The sequence below is a fragment of the Anoplopoma fimbria genome, chromosome 15 (assembly GCF_027596085.1).
Source record: "Anoplopoma fimbria isolate UVic2021 breed Golden Eagle Sablefish chromosome 15, Afim_UVic_2022, whole genome shotgun sequence".
In the NCBI taxonomy this organism is placed as follows: Eukaryota; Metazoa; Chordata; class Actinopteri; order Perciformes; family Anoplopomatidae; genus Anoplopoma; species Anoplopoma fimbria.
The window spans coordinates 24,268,764-24,287,220 of NC_072463.1; the positions used below are offsets into that span (position 1 = coordinate 24,268,764).

The 18,457-nt window shown below is 37.6% G+C and overlaps 3 protein-coding genes across 3 annotated transcripts; 1 reads left to right on the forward strand and 2 right to left on the reverse strand.

Annotated features, from left to right (window-relative positions):
• Positions 1-46: 46 nt before the first annotated feature.
• Positions 47-2,291, reverse strand: LOC129103924 (uncharacterized). Its single transcript, XM_054614564.1, has 5 exons — positions 2,034-2,291; positions 1,771-1,829; positions 1,555-1,629; positions 1,135-1,227; positions 47-1,035 (listed from the first exon to the last, which is right to left on the reverse strand). The coding sequence occupies exons 1-5, from the start codon at positions 2,068-2,070 to the stop codon at positions 388-390; spliced, it is 912 nt and encodes a 303-aa protein (XP_054470539.1). The 5' UTR covers positions 2,071-2,291; the 3' UTR covers positions 47-387.
• Positions 2,292-4,226: 1,935 nt separating this feature from the next.
• Positions 4,227-11,616, forward strand: wdr20a (WD repeat domain 20a). Its single transcript, XM_054613449.1, has 4 exons — positions 4,227-4,553; positions 7,132-7,314; positions 7,938-9,278; positions 10,489-11,616. The coding sequence occupies exons 1-4, from the start codon at positions 4,290-4,292 to the stop codon at positions 10,540-10,542; spliced, it is 1,842 nt and encodes a 613-aa protein (XP_054469424.1). The 5' UTR covers positions 4,227-4,289; the 3' UTR covers positions 10,543-11,616.
• Positions 11,617-12,757: 1,141 nt separating this feature from the next.
• Positions 12,758-18,336, reverse strand: LOC129103605 (MAPK/MAK/MRK overlapping kinase-like). The gene is made up of 12 exons (XM_054614148.1): positions 17,813-18,336; positions 16,412-16,526; positions 15,716-15,805; positions 15,549-15,619; positions 15,326-15,404; positions 15,173-15,221; positions 14,904-15,082; positions 14,523-14,624; positions 14,225-14,398; positions 13,902-14,061; positions 13,602-13,799; positions 12,758-13,512 (listed from the first exon to the last, which is right to left on the reverse strand). The coding sequence occupies exons 1-12, from the start codon at positions 17,991-17,993 to the stop codon at positions 13,435-13,437; spliced, it is 1,476 nt and encodes a 491-aa protein (XP_054470123.1). The 5' UTR covers positions 17,994-18,336; the 3' UTR covers positions 12,758-13,434.
• Positions 18,337-18,457: the final 121 nt, after the last annotated feature.

An 18,457-nucleotide genomic window follows, 5' to 3' on the forward strand; every position in this document is an offset into this window, starting at 1 on the left:
TACATGGACATAGAAAAAAAAAAAACAGTATCATGTTTAATCCTCTTTATAACATAGTTTTTTCTTTAATTGGCAGATGGAAAAAAAAATCAGTTTCTTCATTACCAGTGCATAGGTTGTACTTTGGTCAACTGGAGACTTTATTCTTCCATCAAAAATCATAACCGCTGAAAGACAATCAGTACATTATGTGACATGTGAGAAACTCAATAACTGGAGGTACAAATATTAACCCTCAGGTCTCTACACTGTTTTATCTATACATAAGAAAACAAAGTGCATTGCAAAGTAACTATTTATAGTCTTTCATTCTACCTTAAATAGTTTAAGGCATTGAAAATGACTGCAGTACTTCCATCTGTCAGTCCAGTCCATGATTAGGTGGCTTTACCATGGTTCAGATGCAGAGTCCCTTTCTTTTTGTTGGTCATCCATGTTGACAACACACTGCCTCTTTCTTTGCCCCAGCTCCATCACTTCTGCTCCAGGGAAACCCAGCTTTCTCTTGTAAATCGATCTGAGGTTACAGGGGCAGGGGGATGTCTCAGAGGAGCTAGCCAGCATCTGGGATGAACTCCCTCCCACTGGGGTTACAGGTCCAGGTGTGTGGGATGTGGAGGGCCTTGTAACATGCAAACCTGAATCTTCAAATTGGGAATGCATTTCTACGTCTACGGTTTGGCTGTGCATTGTTGAATCATTGGCCATTTCCTCTTTAAGATCTCTACAACCGTCCCTGTCACTGTGGGAGGGCATAATGTCACAGACAAACAGCTCGGAGTCACTCCCACATTTCATCTTGACGTCCAAAAGATGTTGCTGCTGCTCTGTTACAGGCTCTCTCATCCCATTTTTTGCCACTTCTCTGGGGGCAACAGAAGCAGGGTGATGAAGGATAAATCTCCTGCTCCTACCCGAGAACCGACAGCCTCCTCCTCCACCTTTTCCCTTCTGTCTTGTTCTCCTGCTGGAGACACCCACATCAATGTTTGACTGGTCAGAATCCTCAGAGCTCCCATCGTAGGGGTCCAAAAACTATAATCACAAGCACACATGCATTCATTCATAAAAATATAGAACAGCAGTATGCTTTTGCAGCAGAAATGGGCAGATTAGACAAAGGAGAATGCTTACCAAAGAATAACAGCCATGCCTTCCTGCAGGCTTGTGTGTTAACGGCAATGACCGCCGAAAAGTCCCCCTCTCTGGTGTACTGCTCACACATCCCTTTTCAACAAGGAATTCAGTGATTTTTATTTGATTTAATTTAAATTGTATGAACTTACTGAGATCTCAAAAGACAAGACTGTGGACGTTGTGTGTTTGGTGCCAAGATAATGGGCATGTGGAGTCAGTTTCTGGGAAAGGAACTCAATTTGATGCCATTTTAAAACAGAATTCATAGAGATCCAATGGAAAAAGTCCCAAGTTTGGGACTGGGTGCAATCTCCTTTCAAGCGATTTAAAATATATGCATACAATAAATTTACACTGCCACTTATCTATGTGTGCTTATTGTTTGTGTAATGTTCACTTTCAGAAATAAAGCAATACCATAGTGCTGGTATCCGACCACCTTGGACTGATCTCCGAGTCAGAATCGGTGCTGGACTCCACTTTACACAGCTCCTGATAGAAAACAGAGGTTACTCCATACACATGTATATGTCAAAGCAGTAAAACAGTTAAATGCATGTGATTTTTATTTTTTTTCAGGGGACAGAGAACTCTCAATATGGTAATGAAATGTGGCCAAATGATTTATCTCACCATGTATTTGAAAGCAAGCTGGTCCACATTGTTGGGCACATGTCTATTATCCCTGTGATCTAATTGGAGAAAAAATATGAATGTTTAGTGCAACAATGCATTTAATGACACCAAAAACATAATGTGTAAAACATGTTAGTAATTCAAATGATAATCCACTGATGCAAATACTATATGAAATGAATACCATGTAAACCATACTACACATTATGACGTTCTATTGTAGGATTTAATTTAGCAAAGTCACTAAATAAAACTGATACCTGGAAGTGAGAGCTGTCGTCTTCCACCACATGCCATGACATTTGGTGCAAACTTATTTGCACCTGGATAAAGTAAAAAAGGTGTATTTGTTGTGTTGTCAGGTTAATGCAAATGAATCAACCAGCAGAGAGCCAGGTGTCCTCGATGTGAGGCAGCAGAGTGAGTTCAAAACGCCACTTAGTTTGCCAATTAAACGATTTTAACAAAACAACACGTTCGTCCGGAAATTGCCTTCAAAATAAAACCCGCATTGACTTTGCTGCTTTTGCTGCTAATGCTTGAAAAACCTTTATGTCTGTTTAAATCAAGCTGACCACCTGGCCTTTATTTTTTAATTTGTATTTGTGTATTTTGTAAAACGTGCTTTAAGAGTTTCAAAATCCATACAGTACATTAAACTATATATACAGTACCAGTCAAAAGTTTGGACACACCTTCTCATTCAATGGTTTTTCTTTATTTTTTACTTTTTTTTCTACATTGTAGATTAATATTGAAGACATCCAAACTATGAAGGAACACATATGGAATTATGTGGTAAACAAACAAATGCTCAACAAACCAGAATATGTTTTATATTTTATATTCTTCAAAGTAGTTGAATGAGAAGGTGTGTCCAAACTTTTGACTGGTACTGTATATATATATATATATATTATATATATATATATATATATATATATATATATATATATATTTTATATATATATATATATATATATATATATATATATATATATATATATTATATATATTTATTTATTTATTTATATATACAGTACCAGTCAAAAGTTTGGACACACCTTCTCATTCAATGGTTTTTCTTTATTTTTATTTTTTTCTACAATGTAGATTAATATTGAAGACATCTAAACTATGAAGGAACACATATGGAATTATGTGGTAAACAAACAAATGCTCAACAAACCAGAATATGTTTTATATTTTATATTCTTCAAAGTAGTTGAATGAGAAGGTGTGTCCAAACTTTTGACTGGTACTGTATATATATATATATATATATATATATATATATATATATATATTTATATATATATATATATATATATATATATATATATATATATATATATATATATATATATATTTATATATATATACAGTAACAGTCAAAAGTTTGGACACACCTTCTCATTCAATGGTTTTTCTTTATTTTTATTTTTTTCTACATTGTAGATTAATATTGAAGACATCCAAACTATGAAGGAACACATATGGAATTATGTGGTAAACAAACAAATGCTCAACAAACCAGAATATGTTTTATATTTTAGATTCTTCAAAGTAGTTGAATGAGAAGGTGTGTCCAGACTTTTGACTGGTACTGTATATATATATATTTATATATATATATATATATATATATTTTATATATATATATATAAATATATATATTTATTTATATATATATACAGTAACAGTCAAAAGTTTGGACAAACCTTCTCATTCAATGGTTTTTCTTTATTTTTTATTTTTTTCTACATTGTAGATTAATATTGAAGACATCCAAACTATGAAGGAACACATATGGAATTATGTGGTAAACAAACAAATGCTCAACAAACCAGAATATGTTTTATATTTTAGATTCTTCAAAGTAGTTGAATGAGAAGGTGTGTCCAACTTTTGACTGGTACTATTATATTGTATATAATTATAATAGCCTTCAAACATGATCAGAATATGTTTTATATTTTATATTCTTATATATTTTATTTATATATATATATATATATATATATATATATATTTATATATTTATTTATATATATATATATATATATAAATATATATATTTATATATATATATATTTAGTACCAGTCAAAGTTTGGACACACCTTCTCATTCAATGGTTTTTCTTTATTTTTCAAATGCTCAACAAACCAGAATATGTTTTATATTTTAGATTCTTCAAAGTAGTTGAATGAGAAGGTGTGTCCAGACTTTTGACTGCTACTGTATATATATATATTTATATATATATATATTTATTTATAATATTTATATATGCATGGGGTTTTGATGGCATAGTTGCACATCAGCCACTACAGTGATACTATTGTATCTGAATAGCTGTCCACTGCAGTGACCTCTATCCTTCAAAGGGTTAATGAACAATGAACCAGTGTTGTGCATGTTTGTTCTTCTCTCCATCAGTTCCCCGGTGCGCGGCCCCGCTGCACGGGCACGGGCCCGCTCCGTGCGTAAGATCCGGCCTGGAGGAAAGGGATGAATGTTAATTTCAAAGATGGCGGCGGAGGGAGGAGGGAAGGAGATGAACGAAATTAAAACTCAGTTCACCACCCGGGAAGGAGTCTACAAGCTCCTCACTCACTCCGAGTACAGCCGGCCCAACAGGGTGCCTTTCAACTCGCAGGGCTCCAACCCCGTCAAGGTCTCCTTCGTCAACGTCAACGACCAGTCCGGCAACGGGGACCGGATCTGCTTCAATGTGGGCCGAGAGCTCTACTTCTACATCTACAAAGGCGTGAGAAAGGTAGCCGAGACGTGCTAGATAAACACCTCTGCTGTGCTAGCTGTGGGTGGACGTCAGGTGACATACCTGTGACAGGTGCTTGACTTTCAGGTTAGCTTTGCGGCTAGTTAGCCTGATGCTACGGTGAAGCTAATGTTAGCCAGCGCGACTAGCTAGTTAGCATTAGCCGCAGCTAACGGGGCCTCTCTCTCTCTCTGGTTCACAGGATGGTTGGGTTCATTCATGAGTTCTGGGTGAAGTTGGAAGTTGTATTCTAGGTGTCAGGCTTGACATGGCTGCTGTCATGTTTAGCTTTGGGTTTGTGATGACAGTGACACCCATGACACCTGCAGACGCCTTTTGATTGACAGGTGATTGAGTGCTACCTGCTGCTGTGACATGTATGGTGGAGTGGATATTATTATTATTATTATTATTATTATTTTATTATATTCCTTTATTGACACATCCCCATGGGGGAAATTATACAACTATACAACTACACAGACAATAAATACACATACTATACAACTACACAGACAATAAATACACATACTATACAACTACACAGACAATAAATACACATACTATACAACTACACAGACAATAAATACACATACTATACAACTACACAGACAATAAATACACATACTATACAACTACACAGACAATAAATACACAATACATACTATACAACTACACAGACAATAAATACACATACTATACAACTACACAGACAATAAATACACATACTATACAACTACACAGACAATAAATACACATACAATAAATACAACTATACAACTACACAGACAATAAATACACATACTATACAACTACACAGACAATAAATACACATACTATACAACTACACAGACAATAAATACACATACTATACAACTACACAGACAATAAATACACATACTATACAACTACACAGACAATAAATACACATACTATACAACTACACAGACAATAAATACACATACTATACAACTACACAGACAATAAATACACATACTATACAACTACACAGACAATAAATACACATACTATACATTGGATAGTTTGGTGAATCATAAGGGCAAGTCAGGTCGAGATGATCGTGTTTGAAGGCTCTTATAATTGCTCAATATACAGTAGCAGTCAAAAGTTTGGACACACCTTCTCATTCAACTACTTTGAAGAATCTAAAATATAAAACATATTCTGGTTTGTTGAGCATTTGTTTGTTTACCACATAATTCCATATGTGTTCCTTCATAGTTTGGATGTCTTCAATATTAATCTACAATGTAGAAAAAATAAAAATAAAGAAAAACCATTGAATGAGAAGGTGTGTCCAAACTTTTGACTGGTACTGTATATTAATAGTATATATTTGGTCACTAACAAACAAGTCATTTCATTATTGAATAATACAATGAATGGTGGGTCCTAACAAGTATGCCAAGAGAGAGAACAAGGTGGCAAACGAGTGGGACTCACATGGTAACTAGGTATTCAGCATTGTCACCACACAGGTGCTGCACCAAGTTACATTTTTCACTCATCATCAAGTGGGTTCAGCTAACAGCTGACATCACAAGTTGACAGGAATCAGCTGATTTCTAACTTGAATCAATATATCATGGCCTGTGTAATTATTCACACTGAAGCATGTGCATGTCATGCGTGTCATTATTCCACTGGCTAAAGGCTGAACTAACACAAGTTAGAAGAATTAAAGACATATTTGTAATTTTTGACATTGGGCTATACAAATAAAAACAGTTAACAATTCTAACAACTAACGTGAACTTGTTTATTTTCTGTATATGTATATCCTTTATCTTTTTACTTCAAAGTGTCCTTCACCACTCTTGAAATAGGCTTATTATTTAACCTTCTTGCTGATATTGTTAATCCACAAAGCACTGTCTTAATATCATGCATGCTGTTGTTTGTCATAAGGGCCGTGTTTTTTGCTGTACTCTTGATTTGATATATATATACTTTTAAGACATGGTTTGACTTTTGGTCACTCTGAGGTTGAGAGAGAACCGCTCAATGTCTCATCTAACACTTGTGGAGGAACCACTGACTCATCATCTTCAAAGAATTTTCCATTCTTCCCTGTTGTGTAAACTGTCAATCATTAACTAATGGAACTGCAGTTATACTGGTTATTGTTCACTGCAGTAAAATAACGCGAAGAAAATGTACATCATACAGAATGATTGCTAACATCTATCTATCTTCAGAGAAAAGCCATACCTCTATGCTTGAGTCCTTCCACTTTCTGCTCAGTGACTGTCGGCTATTTGATGTCTTGCTAAAGGTCGTACAGAACTATTTTGAGTTCAGATGTCACTTCTTGTACACTTTGGTTTCAAGATACTTGATTAAAGAAGACTTTGACCGACTTAAATTAACATTGTCCCTGCAGCGACTCTAAATTAAGTGTCAGTGTGTTTGAAATGAAGCACTGGAGGAAATGTAACCGCACACTCTGCTCCAATAGTTTCTTACTGACAGTTCAACCAACAAAGTTAAGTGATTTTAGATATTTAATGCTTATTGTCATTATTTCATGTGCATTCACACTTTCTCTCCTCAGGCTGCTGACCTGAGCAAACCCATAGACAAGCGCATCTACAAGGGAACGCAGCCCACCTGTCATGACTTCAACCACCTCACAGCCACAGCAGAAAGTGTGTCGTTGCTGGTGGGGTTTTCTGCTGGACAGGTTCAGCTCATTGACCCTATCAAGAAGGAGACAAGCAAGCTCTTCAATGAGGAGGTAGGTCATTGAGGGACAGAGGTTAGATTAATAAGTGTTGTGTGTGTCAGTAGAGGAAAAATTGGGAGATACAGTGGATTTCCACATTTCATTTTTCACAAAATAAATTATTGTAGTGCTTTTGACGTTGTCAGACTCAGATCTGCATATATTTTTCTGCCATTGCAGGTGAGTGTATTTATTTTTGTTGCATCATGTCAAATCCCGCATAGATGAATGAACTTGTGGATGAGTTAGTCCAGCACAATTTTGGATGTATGACAATTATTCCTAATAAGATCTAAAATACTGTTTCCGTATTGCTCTTAAACTGTTATGTAATTTTTATGTATCCTTTTAGTAAATGCTTTCACCTTCTTATGAAGAGGATTTAATGTGTATATGTTCAAAGGATTTACCATAGCCTCTCTTGTACGTTTTGCTACTATGTTTTTTTTCCCCTGCCCAACACTTATTAACGGAATATTACCAAAAGTGACCCATTAATTGTGAAATTGTACGACTTTCAACATCGATTTCTTGATGATTCTGTACTGATATTTCTTTTTCGCTCTCCTCTTCTCCCTCCGCTCTCTCCTGCCAACTGCCTCTCAAACCTCAACCGGCACCCTCTCTCCTGTCAGAGACTAATAGACAAGTCCCGAGTAACCTGCGTGAAATGGGTGCCAGGCTCTGAGAGCTTGTTTCTGGTCTCTCATGCCAGTGGGAATATGTACCTGTACAACGTGGAGCACACTTGCGGCACCACGGCACCTCACTACCAGCTGCTCAAACAGGGAGAGAACTACTCTGTACACACATGTAAGAGTAAATCCACACGGAACCCTCTCCTCAAATGGACTGTGGGTGAGGGGGCTCTGAACGAGTTTGCCTTCTCTCCAGACGGCAAGTTCCTAGCCTGTGTCAGCCAAGACGGCTTCCTACGAGTCTTCAACTTTGACGCGGTCGAGCTTCATGGCACCATGAAGAGCTACTTCGGTGGCTTGTTGTGCGTGTGCTGGAGCCCTGATGGAAAGTACATCGTTGCAGGCGGAGAGGACGATTTAGTGACTGTGTGGTCGTTTTTGGACTGCAGAGTCATCGCCCGAGGTCATGGGCACAAGTCATGGGTTAGTGTGGTGGCATTCGACCATTACACCACCAGCGTGGAAGAGAGTGACCCAATGGAGTTCAGCGGCAGCGACGAGGACTTCCAGGATCAGATGATCCACTTCGGACGAGACCGGGCCAACAGTACGCAGTCTCGACTCTCCAAGCGCAACTCCACGGACAGCCGGCCTGTTAGTGTCACATACAGGTTTGGCTCAGTGGGCCAGGACACTCAGCTGTGCCTATGGGACCTCACCGAGGACATCCTTTTCCCCCATCTACCGCTCTCACGGACACGGACACACACTAACGTGATGAATGCTACCAGCCCCCCTGCGGGTGCTACTATAATCACTAACACCTCTAGTAACACTACAAATGGAAACAACAGTGGTGCCAATACTCCCGGCATTAACTCCCTCTCGACTGCATTACCACGCTCCAACAGCCTACCCCATTCAGCCAGCACCACAGCAACGGCAAACAATACCAACAAGGCTGGCAGTGGTGGCGGCATCGGCAGTGGTATCATGGACAGTGCCATTGCTACTGGTGTGAGTAAGTTTGCCACGCTGTCACTCCACGATCGGAAGGAACGCCACCACGAGAAGGACCACAAGCGCAACCACAGCATGGGTCACATCAGCAGCAAGAGCAGTGACAAGCTCAACCTGCTGACCAAAACCAAAACAGACCCTGCTAAGACTCTGGGCACTCTGCTGTGCCCGCGCATGGAGGATGTGCCCCTCCTTGAGCCACTCATCTGTAAAAAGATAGCACACGAGAGACTGACTGTACTCATATTTTTAGAGGACTGTTTAGTGACTGCTTGTCAGGAGGGATTTATTTGCACATGGGCGAGGCCAGGCAAAGTGGTAAGTTCTTTTTAATGTAGGAAATGTGGGGGAAAAGTGTCTTTCAATCTTAAGCTGTCCTTAAATCAGTTGGTGGGCTTTAACTGAAAGCAAGAAATACTCAGAAAGCGTAAAATAAAAGTATGGACATTTGGAGTAGCATTTTTAGCTTTTATAAGTCAGATTGTCACTCTCTGCAGGCAGGCGAGTAACACGTCAGACTTGTTTAATGTACATCTGCTTTCCAATGAAAGACCTATTATGCCTAAGTTTCAAATCTAACCAATGCTATAAAAATACTAGTCTGGTTATATAATGCATTCTGATAAGGAGGATTTCCTGTGTAGACTTATGAGGGGGAAAAAAAGATGTTAATCCATATGAAGTGTGTTCATTGGTTCATCATAATCATCCCACAATGCATAGCAGCATAGCCATACACTTTCACATTTCAGCTTTTAAGCAAAGGCTCTGTATTTGCCCAAAGAATCTCTGCAGTTCCTCACATGCTTACAGCTTACTGTGTATACACCCCTATAAACTTCCCTTTTTGTCTGTGTTTTGAGAGACTTTGCTGGAACGAGGCACATGATAGTCTGGATCTGGAACATACAGGAAGTCTGAAGGCTTGTTAGTCTAGTGAGATTGTTACTACAGTAACAGGTGCTAGAGGCAAGAATACCCTTGACATTTTCTCAAATGTTGCATAGGTAAAAATGACAATACCATGATATTGAGTAAACCAGCAGCTGTAAATGATGGCACCACAGAGTAGAAGGAATACATTTGGATAAATGCTAACCAATGTATACAATACACATGCAGTTAGAATTCAGTGAAAGGCAAGAAGTTCAAACAAACCTAATTTTTATGGTAAGAGATTAAGGGTGTAATAGCAGAATTGGAAAAAAAAAAAGTTTCCTTTTTTTTGGAAAAAGGACAAAAAATGCCGTCAAAGGTGGGATCAGGAGTTCATAAAAACCGCCTGGAAAAGCAAGTTAATTATCTGTTTATGTAAATTAGAAGTGCCTTGATCAAGCAAACCCTTTCAAAGAGTCTTACACTGTATTCTCAGCATCCACTGTGACTGCTCTGCACAGCCTTTTAACTGCAGGGGACCGGGACACGGAAAGAAGAGGCTGATTTTTTTCTAATGAGCTATTTGTTGCTTGATTTTTGCTACAGTGTGTCAACTTTCCCAATGCAAATCTCCTTGTTTTCCTTTTTCCAGGGTTTATTGTCATCCCAAAACCAAGCCAGCTCTCCCAGTGGAACAGTAGTATAGCCACAATATTTCTGCTGCTAAAGAACCCTGCAACCCAGAGTCTGATGCTGCTCTTCACCCTGCAAGCATTGCAAGTTTTCCTTTTCTTTTAAAAAAACCCTTCCCTCCCCCCGATTTTATTAATGGCTTTTCTGTTGTTGTTTTCTTTTTGTTTATCACTCACTTGACCTAGAGGAGGAATGAAGCAAGAAAAGGTGTGGTGCAATTGTGGACTATTGCATTAATGTTCTATTGTTCTCTCGAGTTTTAACAGATTTTTAGATCTTTTTAAATCTTTCTTTTATTTTAAATCACTTCAGACTGTTGTCCCCTCTTGAAATGAAGCTTTGCTTTGTTAGATGCGAACCAGACAATTGTGGCTTGAGATTAAAGGGATAGTTCATTTAATTTTCATAATCTGTGTTTACTCTTTTCTTTTAATCTTGTGGTGTAGCCCAGTCTTGGCTCAGGGTTACATTTCTGACTAAAATATGATTTTTGGATGAACTATCCTTCTAAGACCAAGTGCGTAAGCATCTGAAAACTTTGCATCCATCCACATTCACCCACCACTTCTGTCTTTTTTTGAGTAGAATCTCACCATCAACAACTTTGCACTGACTTTGTTATTTTGTTGTTTGTTTTTATAACTACTCTAATGGAACAAAAAAGGAGGGTTGAGGACTGCCTTGTTGCACTGGGCTTTAACATCCTCAGTCTTTAAATCTGAATCTATAAAGTTGGATGCTGCAATCATAGTCTTTTTTTAAAGAAAAAAAAAATGTTTGCACTTAATTTAGTTTATTAGAAGAAAATGGCTTTACATTTTGGGTGTGCTCAGAACTCACAGATGGCTAATAACAGTAGTTGAAAACAAATGATACAAAATATTAAAACCTTTATCTATTGAGCATTTATTTTAATATTATTTCAGATTCAAATCTGCTTTGTATCATAATGTGCATATTGTAATTAATTGATTTGATGGGGGCCTAAGCAAACTACCATAACTCCAGTGGAAGTTTTGTCATTGATAGTTATATTTCTAAAGCCTAAAGTATACATATTAATAATATTAAAATAATCTTGAATACACTGTTTTCTGTTCCCTTTTTTCCCACCCAAATGTTCTGTGTTTACATAACAAAGCTGTAATTATTCTGGTGTGGAAATTGCTTAAATTGTCAAAGTGCCACGGCGACAAGGAAAGAGCTGTCAAGCATGGAGTCTGTGAATCTCTGGAAGACAACGATTGAATCTCTAAAGACTTTATAGAAGCTTGCATTATGCCTCAGATTTTCTTCTTAAAAGGAATTTAACAAAAGTCACATGAAAGATTTCAGATAAGAAAGGTCAACCAATGATTTTTTTATGCTATGACGACTGAAATTTGTTGAGGAGAAAATATTTACGAAGAGGATTACATTTCACATGTTCCACTTTGTTTGTTGAAAAGAAATCATGATTTTCATAAATTTTTTCTCAACATTTTTTTAATCCAGAGGTTGTACCACCTAAATGATGACATCATACAAATTATACTTAATTTTTTTAATCTGGTAATGCGTCACAATAACCAAAATAATAAAGTGCAGACTGAGTCACAGCCACAATGCTTCAATTGGAAGTGCTGAGCTACATTTTTAACAAAACATTAAAAACTATTATTTAGGACTTCCTTAAGGCCTTAGAATATACAGATCACATTCATATTTGATCTAAAAGGAAAGTTATTTTTTGTTGACTGTTCCAAAATGATTGAGATTACAGTTCAATGTGCCTTTTAAAATACTTCTCCAAAGACAATGTTGAGGCTTAGAATAAATCAGAAATCACTTTGTCCCGAGGAGTTCATTCGCAGTAAATGAAAAGAGACTATCACAAGTATACAGTGCCTATAAAAAGTATTCAACCCCACCCTTGGTTTTTTATGTTGATTGCTCTACAACTTTGACTCCAATTATTATCTATTAAAACTTATAGTGTCACAGCTAGAGGTAACATATTTTATGCTTTACATTTGTTATGTTTCTGTTTAACAGTGATTCTTTTTTTTATCATTTATTCATTAATTTAAAATTTCTTATTCAAAGTTATAAACCAAGACACCCAGAACAAGTCCAAGGGGTGTGACAACTTTTTTAAAGGCACCCTATTTTCCAGGAAGTTAACCATGTTCCTCATCAAATGTGTTGTGCTATTTAATTCAGAAATTATAAAAAAAAAAAAAAAAAAAAAAAAAAGACACACACATTCAGTGTCTGGTAGGATGGGTGCTGGATAAAAGAATTATCCAACAGAATTAAAACAGATTGATCCACACTCCAAGTAGCTCCCGTTGGAAGGAATTTTATTGCTGTCTAATGTTTTCAGCATCAGACGATGTGAGGAAGAGCCTGGTGCTTGAAATGCTACACTGCAATAAAAACCCTTTTAATAGGAGCTACTTGGTGTGGATCAATCTGTTTCAATACTATTTCATTCAGCAATGGTAAATGGCTGTTCACGTGTCACACATCTTATTGCTTAGCTTGTGAAATAGGCTCAGATTGAAGTATATTTCTTAACAGTTGTAAACATGTACCACCTGACTAGGTCAAGTAAAACTGAGGTCATAACTAAACTACACACTCTCAATCCAGCATAATATTACAGGCTCTAATATTGTTTGTGTAGATATTACATTGAATTGTATCATTACAATTAGGGTTGAACAGTTTGATGTAAGCAGCAAAAGGTATAATGACAGGCATGGCGGTCTTTGTTGCATTTTTTATCATGTTTGTGTTGCTTCATAGATTTCAACATCTGACCTGTCCAAACATTGTCCTCTCAACAATTTGTTAAACAGTATAGGTCTATCCTGTTTTAAGAAGAACATTTTTATTATTCGTTGGAAGTGTTGTTTGATTCTCAGAAGCCTCCATGTTTCCTATCCAGAGGTGGAATGTAGGAGGTCTTGAAAGCTGCGCGGTGTGACTCATCCCGGGGCTGTGGAGAGATGAAAAACAGCCTGAATGCCAAATCAAAGCCATTAATCAAAGCACGATCCAGGAACTGGGTAGCACTCCTGTGTTTACCTTTGTGAACCGCGACTGGCACTTTTTCGACGTGATGGTTGGCAGAGTGCCTCGGTGGGTGACGGTAAATGCAGGCATAGTGGAGACTGGGAAGGAGATTTGTGGTCCTGGCACAGCCATGTTGAGCTTGGGTAGCTCTGTATGATTATGAGGGACGTTCCGTCGGAGTAGGGGCTCCGCTAAATGTTTCATGTTGTGCTGGAGAGGGAGGAAGTATCAAATGGTACCAGTCGTATTCATAATAATTTGGACTCATGGGCTTTGGAAATTTTACTTCAGTTAACATGAACGTTGACTTACGCTTATTAAAGGGGTTTGCCTTGTGTGTCTTCCCCTCAACTGTTTGCCAAGTCTGGCTGGGCGCCAGATCTGGTCTAAGGAGTTGTGTGTCCCGCCTATCTCTAGTCCATCCATAGTCCCAGATATTCTATGAAAAGTCTCAGCTTTCTTCTCTGCAAGCCTGGGGGGGGGAGAAAAAAACAGCAAACAAGATTTCTATTACAAATGACAGGATATGAGTATTTCAAGTTCTTTGTTGCCACAATTGCCAGGTTTGCCTGTTAGACAAATAACAAGCAAACCTGGCAATTGCATCATCTAAATTTGAAAGTTGCAAAGTTTACCTGATTTCCCTAAAGTATGTGTGCCGCAGAGCCGTTTCTGCAGTAATGCGTTCATCGGGGTCATAGGCGAGCATCTGATAGAGTAGTGACAGAGCCGGAGCTGGGCAGTGAGGGACCAACCGTGAGATACCGCTGCCTTTTTTAGGGGGGAAGTTGAAATGCATCGCTCTAGACCTGCCAGACAACAAGAAACCATGAGAAGTCTTTGTTTTCTAAGCACATCAAAAATGATATTCACAATTTCTTTATAACAAAGATGCCCACGCTTCAAACAACCCATTTTAGGAGGAACACCTACTGCTTGAACTTTTGGAGGATACTTGGATCTGGTGTCCCCAACACGTCATGGATCTTGGCAATCTGGTCCAACTCATTGGTTCCAGGGAAGAGAGGACTCAAACTGAAACATACAGGTATCTGACTGTCACAACAAAGCTATTTACATAGCATTTGTTTGACATTTGTTTATGCCTGTGGTGGCAGACAGGGTTGATCAAATAGAGGAAAGGAAAAATAGATGCAGACATTGGAAACATTGTAATTGCTCATGTTATCAAGGACAAGTCAGAGAGATGAATGTGTTTAACCTCCTATAAGTATTCCTATCCTGTCTCATTAACTCATGAATTGTTATTAGGTATTACAGATGAGATGTTGGGCCCTTCCCCTGCAGAAGTACCTCATGATTTCAAAGAAGACACAACCAGCACTCCACATGTCCATCTTTAAGCCATAGTACCCATCAGTGAGGAGGCACTCTGGGGCTCTGTACCAGCGGGTGGAGATGTACTCTGTATGCGGGGGCTTGGAGTACACGCTCCGACATGAGCCGAAGTCGCCAAGCTTCAGACCGCTTTGCTGCAATTTGTAAAAAAATATTATTTAAACAGTTGTGAAAAATATCTGATTACCACTGTTGAAGCAAATTATGATTATGATGCATCTCACTTTGATGAGAATGTTTTCTGGCTTCACATCTCTGTGAAAGATCCCACAGCTGAAAAAGAAGAAGAAAAAATGAAAAAGGTAAACGATCTCGACAGAGTTAATGTTGTGTTTTTGTTTACTGTTTCATGTGAACTGAAGTGTTTTCATAACTACCTGTGCATATGTTCAAGTGACTTGCAAAGCTGGTACATGTAGTTCTTTACTGTATTTTCAGGCAGTGGCATTTGTCTTCCTGTAACAGATGAAGAAGCGATATAAACCCATAATTCATCCAACATTTTACAGAAAGACCACTGTACAAGAACATCTTCAAGTTCCCGTTCATCCTTAGAATTATTTATTATATGCTTGCACGAGTTAGTACTTGCTGACTTGCCTTGTATGAACTCATAGATGTTCATTTCCATCAGCTCACAAATCAGAGACACAGTTCCGGTTTCTTTGTCACTAAAAAAAAGTAGTGTTAGATTAATATGACGCGCCACATGAAACTAGGTTGAGGCAATACAATAACTTCATAATAGACAACACTGTAGTACTCACAAAATCAGTTCATGCAGCTGAATGATATTTGCATGTGGGCTCAGTCTCTTCATTGCCTGGACTTCCCGCAGATTGTTGGCCTGCTCCAGACTTGATGACAGAGAACAGATGATGTTTGCACTTTTAATTTGACTGGTGTGAACATGTAATACTGTTATTTGTAAAGTAAAATAACTGCATATCTGCTGTACTGTAAATGGACAATGTAACAATTTACACAAGATAAATGACATATTTATAGGGCCAAGTTAATGTTAAAAACCAGTTAAGTGACAACTGAAAGTTCATCCTGGACATCTATTGTTACCTCAACACTTCAAGGTCAAAGGTGGAGTAAGTTGACATCTTATAGGATACTTAAGGCAAAGGGGGATGACAATCTGCTAACTCATGTTACAGCTGTACATACACAATAGAGTGTACAGTACCAGTCAAAAGTCTGGACACACCTTCTCATTCAACTACTTTGAAGAATCTAAAATATAAAACATTCTGGTTTGTTGAGCATTTGTTTGTTTACCACATAATTCCATATGTGTTCCTTCATAGTTTGGATGTCTTCAATATTAATCTACAATGTAGAAAAAAATAAATAAAGAAAAACCATTGAATGAGAAGGTGTGTCCAAACTTTTGACTTGTACTGTATGATTACCTATGCACCAGACATGTTGTCCTTTTGTTGCAAAAAACCTACCTGTTAATTGTCTGCTTCATGGTTTTACATGCGTAGAACTTCCCATCTTTCAGGCTCTGAGTTTTCAACACCTCTGAAAATGTGCCTTCTCCAATTTTCTTGATTGTTTTGTAGCCTGCACAAATAAAACAACCAAAGCGAGAAACACTGATAAAAGGGTAAAGTTTAGCATGAATACAAAAGTACAATATAACTAATGAATCTCTGGTCTTGAAAATGTCAGAAAATAATGAAAATGACCATCTTAATTTCCAAGAACCCAAGCTGAAATTAAAAATGTCAAACAAATAATCATAAAACAAGAAAAAAAACATAATGATTATAAAGGACACAAGGTAAATATCCAGCACCACCTATGTTTTCAGTTATCTGCTTAAGAGACACAGCTAGTTTTTTTGTTGTATAGTATGTGTATTTATTGTCTGTGTAGTTGTATAGTATGTGTATTTATTGTCTGTGTAGTTGTATAGTATGTGTATTTATTGTCTGTGTAGTTGTATAGTATGTGTATTTATTGTCTGTGTAGTTGTATAGTATGTGTATTTATTGTCTGTGTAGTTGTATAGTATGTGTATTTATTGTCTGTGTAGTTGTATAGTATGTGTATTTATTGTCTGTGTAGTTGTATAGTATGTGTATTTATTGTCTGTGTAGTTGTATAGTATGTGTATTTATTGTCTGTGTGTTGTATAGTATTGTATTTATTGTCTGTGTAGTTGTATAGTATGTGTATTTATTGTCTGTGTAGTTGTATAGTATGTGTATTTATTGTCTGTGTAGTTGTATAGTATGTGTATTTATTGTCTGTGTAGTTGTATAGTATGTGTATTTATTGTCTGTGTAGTTGTATAGTATGTGTATTTATTGTCTGTGTAGTTGTATAGTATGTGTATTTATTGTCTGTGTAGTTGAGCTGCTGCAACACTTGAATTTCCCCCATGGGGATCAATAAAGGAACATAATAATAATAATAATAATAATAATAATAATAATAATAATAATATAATAATAATAATAATATAATAATAATAATAATAATAATAATAAAAACAGCTAGCTACTCCAAAGGTTAAACAGCCTTCAAACACAAGAGCGAAATCCTCGCAGTGACGCCTCAACGTCTGATCACCTTTGATCTCGCTGCTCAGCCTTTCACAGTTTTAAATCCCCAACTTACAACTCATCCCTTTGTCTCCCATCCGCGGCATCCACGTCGATGATCAACAACACATACGTGCATACACAGGACACGTCAACGGCTTTAAATGGACGACTTTCATCGACGTAAACTCTCTTTACGGGAGCTAGCTTAGCCCCGCTAGCGCGTCCTGTTAGCTGACCGTCGCCTTGGCAACGCAGCACGCCTCCTCTTTGACCCCCATTGACCCCCCCTCTCTTTACCTGTCTTCCACAGGTGTGAGGTGACCGTGACGTCGGTCTTCTTCTCTCTGGGACTGTTGTTCTGCACGTCAACATGTAACGTCGTCCTTTTGTTCCGATCCATGCGTGCTGGTGTTTTGCACGCATTTCGAAGGCTTGCCCTGTTTTTCACGCCAATAAGCCAGTTTGAGTAGTGCATCATTAGTGCACTTTAAATGCTAAAAAGCATGGATATGTAGAAACAGTCCCACCGGTCCCCTGCATTCATGTCATAGCATAACGTTACCGCAATCAATGCATTCTATTCGCTCACGGGAAAAGGCGTGGACGGATTCGTTTTTGATCCACGCCGGCTTCCGTAAAACCTCTCGTCACTTCTGCGCATGCGCGGTAATCCCCTGCATGTTTTCCTTACATGTGTGGTTTCTAGAAATGTGGGTTTTTCTCCTCAGTGTTTTCTAATTGAAGCCAACTTTTTTTTGGTCACCATGAAAACAAGAAGGGTAAAGTTTAGCATGAATACAAAAGTATAATATAACTAATGAATCTCTGGTCTTGAAAATGTCAGAAAATAATGAAAATGACCATCTTAATTTCCAAGAACCCAAGCTGAAATTAAAAATGTCAAACAAATAATCATAAAACAAGAAAAAAACCATAATGATT

Excerpts from the sequence above, each read along its gene's own strand:
- LOC129103924 (XM_054614564.1), bottom strand. The coding sequence starts at position 2,070 with ATGGCATGTGGTGGAAGACGACAGCTCTCACTTCCAG. Across the intron at positions 1,228-1,554 it reads GGTCGGATACCAGCACTATG|GGATGTGTGAGCAGTACACC; the intron begins GTATTGCTTTAT and ends CTTGTTGAAAAG. Across the intron at positions 1,036-1,134 it reads GGCATGGCTGTTATTCTTTG|TTTTTGGACCCCTACGATGG; the intron begins GTAAGCATTCTC and ends TTGTGATTATAG.
- wdr20a (XM_054613449.1), top strand. The coding sequence starts at position 4,290 with ATGTTAATTTCAAAGATGGCGGCGGAGGGAGGAGGGAAGGAGATGAAC. Across the intron at positions 7,315-7,937 it reads GCAAGCTCTTCAATGAGGAG|AGACTAATAGACAAGTCCCG; the intron begins GTAGGTCATTGA and ends CTCTCCTGTCAG. Across the intron at positions 9,279-10,488 it reads GGGCGAGGCCAGGCAAAGTG|GGTTTATTGTCATCCCAAAA; the intron begins GTAAGTTCTTTT and ends TCCTTTTTCCAG.
- LOC129103605 (XM_054614148.1), bottom strand. The coding sequence starts at position 17,993 with ATGATGCACTACTCAAACTGGCTTATTGGCGTGAAAAACAGGGCAAGC. Across the intron at positions 15,806-16,411 it reads ATGAAGCAGACAATTAACAG|TCTGGAGCAGGCCAACAATC; the intron begins GTAGGTTTTTTG and ends TCTGTCATCAAG. Across the intron at positions 15,620-15,715 it reads CAGCTGCATGAACTGATTTT|TGACAAAGAAACCGGAACTG; the intron begins GTGAGTACTACA and ends ACTTTTTTTTAG.